The following is a 3,365-nucleotide window of genomic DNA, read 5'->3' as shown; positions in this document are numbered from 1 at the left end:
TAAAAACGCGCAGAAGCGCAGCGTCGGCTGCGTCGGGTCGTCGCGCGCGGCCTGGCGCCGCACCCAGGCCTGCGTGCGCGCCACGGCCGCCGCGCGGTACGACGTCGGGCCGAAGACGGCCGACGTCTTCGCAGGGACGCAGAAGCCGACGTCGAGCGCGGCGTCCTTGGCCAGGCAGTCCACGCGCACGCGCGCGGCCACGTTGCGGTCGCCGCGCCAGAAGATGGGGTCGCCGCAGGCCGCGGCCGTCGGCGCGCCGCCGAGGGCGACGGCGTCGTCGTCGCCGTCCTTCGAGGACGACGACGCGTAGCGGCGCGCGCGCTCCGCGCGCGACGGCGGCGGCTTGAGGTCGTCGCCCGGCGCCATGGCCCGCGCCGCGTTGACGCGCACGGCGAGCTGGACCTTCTTCCCCGCCGCGGCGTCGACCCAGTGCACGCCGTCGACGGGCGTGACTTCGAGATAGCCCTGGAGGTGGTCGAGGTCGTCCAAGTCGTCCTCGTCGTCGCCCTCGTGGACGTCCAGAGCGTCCAGGGACGTCGTCGACGGCCGCAGGGGGTTCACGGCGTCCACGGCGCCCTCGAGGGCGTGCGTCGCGCCGTCCAGGGCCTCGGACAGCGCCTTGCCGCCGCGCCGCGCGTCGCGCGCCGCGGCTTCCGCGAGCCGCGCGAGCCGCCGCCGCACGCGGCTCCGCGCGCGCTCGTGGCGCCGCGCGAGCTCCTCGAGGCACTTGAAGACGACGCGCGCGCCCAGCGAGTAGCCGACCAGGGTGACGGGTCTCGCTCCTACAACATCCACGGCGCAGAGCGCGTCCGCGAGCGCCAGACCCGCCGCGTCGGCGCGTTCGACCGCGAGCGTCCACGTCGAGTCGATGTACTGCGTCGCCTGGAGCAGGGCGATGGGCAGCAGCAGCGACGTCAAAACGATGCCCACCGTCGTCGTCGCGGCGCCGTAGACGATGGCGTCCTGGGCCGACGACTGCGCGAGGGACCCGGCGAGCGCGCGCATCGACGACGTCACGTCCACCAGGACGTCGCGCTCCCAGACGAGCACGTTGAGCTCCGGCGCGCCGGCGGCGTAGAGCTCGGGCCACCACCAGAGGCTCGGGTCCAGGGACGCGTCGACGAGCTCCACCGCCTCTTCTTTCGCGACGTCCTGGTCCTCGACCTCGCGCGCCACCGCTCCTTCCGACGCGCCGGCCTCGGCCTCATCAAAAACCAGGCCGCTCTCCCGCAGCCGCGACGCGTCGGCCTCCATCCGCGCCGCCGCCGCCGCCGCGTCCTCCGCCTCGGTTTCGTCGTCGTCGTCGTCGTCGAGCGAGCCCGCCGCGAGCTCCGCGTCCTCGGCCCGCGCGGACGCCGCGGCCACGCGGACGATCGCGGCCACCTCGACGTCCTCCTCGACGACGCCCGTCGGCGACGCCGGCGGCGGCGGCGGCGGGGTTTCTTCCGAGGGCCGCCGGAGGCCGAGCGACGCGCCGACGGAGCCGACGGCGTCCGCGCCCGCGTGCGCGACGGCCGCCGCGGAGTTCGCGAGGCTCTCGGACGTCGACTCCGCGGCGGCGGGCCGCTCCTCGACGAAGGCCCGCACGGACGCCGCGAGCGCGTCGCGCGCGGCGCCGTCGGCGCGCGCGTCGCGAGGCGGGTCCGCGGGCGGCCGCGCGTCGAGGAGTTCGTCCTTTGGAAGCTCGAGCAGCTCCTTCGCCGTCGCCTCGACGTCGTCGCCCTTCTGGTCCGCGTACATCTTGCCCACCAGCTTCGACACGCGCGACTCGCGCCGCTTCGCGCCGCGTTCGTCGCCGAAGGTCACGTCGAGGCCTGGGCAGCAAAAGGGTGCGACATGCCCAACGTCAAAGGCTCATATCTCGGCCGTTTTCCACTCGTTTCGGCTGATTTTTGGACGAGCGATCATCTCTCGGAACGGTCTCGAAGCGTGGATGTTTTTTTCGGAACGCGCGCGCGCGGAACACTCACGTTGAAGCGACGTTGAATCACCCTTTTGCTGCCCTGGTCGAGGCGCGCGGCGTCGACGACGGCCTTGGCGGCCGCGCGCGCGTCGGCCACGGACGAGCAGTCGCGCTGCTGGACGAAGCGCCGCAGGCGCCGTCGCAGCGGCGCGTCCGCCGGCGGCGCGGCGCCGTAGGCCTCGGCGTAGTCCGTGGGCTCGCGGAGCGACCCCGCCACCGCGACGCAGACCGTCAGCGCTTGCTCCGCCGGCGCGGGCGCGCGATGGAATCCAAAGTCCTTGAGGCCCGCGACGCGCCGCCGCATGCGGTAGCCCGCCAGGCCCGCGCCCGCGGCGCCGAAGGTCGCGGCGAACATGGTGCTGTAGGTGCCCGCGAAGAGCACGAGCGACGACGCGCCCCAGACGGTAGACCCCGCGAGCGCGGCCGCGAGCACGGGCGCCGCGAGGCCCGCGGTCAGGCCGATGACGACGCCCGCGGCCGTCGCGGCCGTGCCGATCTTCGCGTAGCGTAGCGCGACGTCCGTGTTCGACTCCGGCCCGGCGGTCGTCGCCAGCGTCGACGCCGTCTCCGCGTCGTCCGCCTGTTCTCCTTTGAGCGCCGTCGCGAGCCCGCGCTCCCGCGCGCGGAGCCAGCCCTCCTCGAAGCCGAGGAACCCCGCGGCCTTCTGCAGCGCGACGCGCTGGCGCGCGTCGTAGGCGCCGCCGCCGGCGACGACGGGCGCCACGAGCAGGCTCCGCAGGAACGCGGCCTCGAGCGCGCCGGAGAACGCGTTCGACGTCGCGGCGCGCTCGAGCACGCGGCTCGCGAGCTCCCGCGCCGCCTTCCGCCGCGCGGCGCCGCCCCGGGCCCCGCGGAGCGGCGCGAGCAACGCGCCCCAGGAGGGCGCCTTGCCGCAGGCGCGCGGCGGCGCCGCGCCGCAGCCGAGCGCGGCCGCGGCGCCGTCGAGGAATCGGGCGTTCCACGCGCCGTCCTCGCCGTCGTCGACGAGGCAGCTCGCGACGAGCGCGAGCACGGACACCGCCGCCGGCGCGTCCCAGCCCCCGCAGGCCGCGTCGACGGCCGCCGTCTGCCCTTCGGCCTCGGGCGCCGGCGCCGGCGCCGTTCGGTCCGCCGCGGACGACGCCGCGAGCTTGGCGGCGACGCGCGCCGCGGCGGCCTCGAGCGCCGCGGCGAAGACGAGGAACTCGGCCTCGTCGAGGCTGCCGCGTTTCGTCGTGTCCGCCTCGTCCCAGCTGTCGACGAGCGACGCCGTGTCGAGCGCTTCGGCGTAGCGCGTCGCCACCCAGGCGCGGATTTTCGTGCCGGACACGCGGCCTTCGGCGTCGGGCGCGAGGCTCAGGAACAGCGTCTTGAGCGCTTCGGTCGTCGTCCAGCGGTCCGACGAGGTGTCAGAGTTCTCCAT

The 3,365-nt window shown here is 75.4% G+C and overlaps 1 protein-coding gene across 1 annotated transcript in view; it reads right to left on the bottom strand.

The window, feature by feature from the left end:
* AURANDRAFT_60757 (hypothetical protein) overlaps positions 1-3,365 on the bottom strand; it is a gene marked incomplete at both ends in the record, with an annotated part of 3,875 nt that extends 510 nt beyond the window's left edge. The window contains 2 exons of the mRNA XM_009034132.1: positions 64-1,814; positions 1,982-3,365. Of these exons, the coding sequence (XP_009032380.1) occupies positions 64-1,814; positions 1,982-3,365 (3,135 nt within the window). The remainder of the gene's footprint in view (positions 1-63; positions 1,815-1,981) is intronic.

This window comes from Aureococcus anophagefferens, assembly GCF_000186865.1.
Source record: "Aureococcus anophagefferens unplaced genomic scaffold AURANscaffold_1, whole genome shotgun sequence".
Classification (NCBI taxonomy): domain Eukaryota; class Pelagophyceae; order Pelagomonadales; family Pelagomonadaceae; genus Aureococcus; species Aureococcus anophagefferens.
This window is presented reverse-complemented; position numbering and strand designations above follow the sequence as displayed.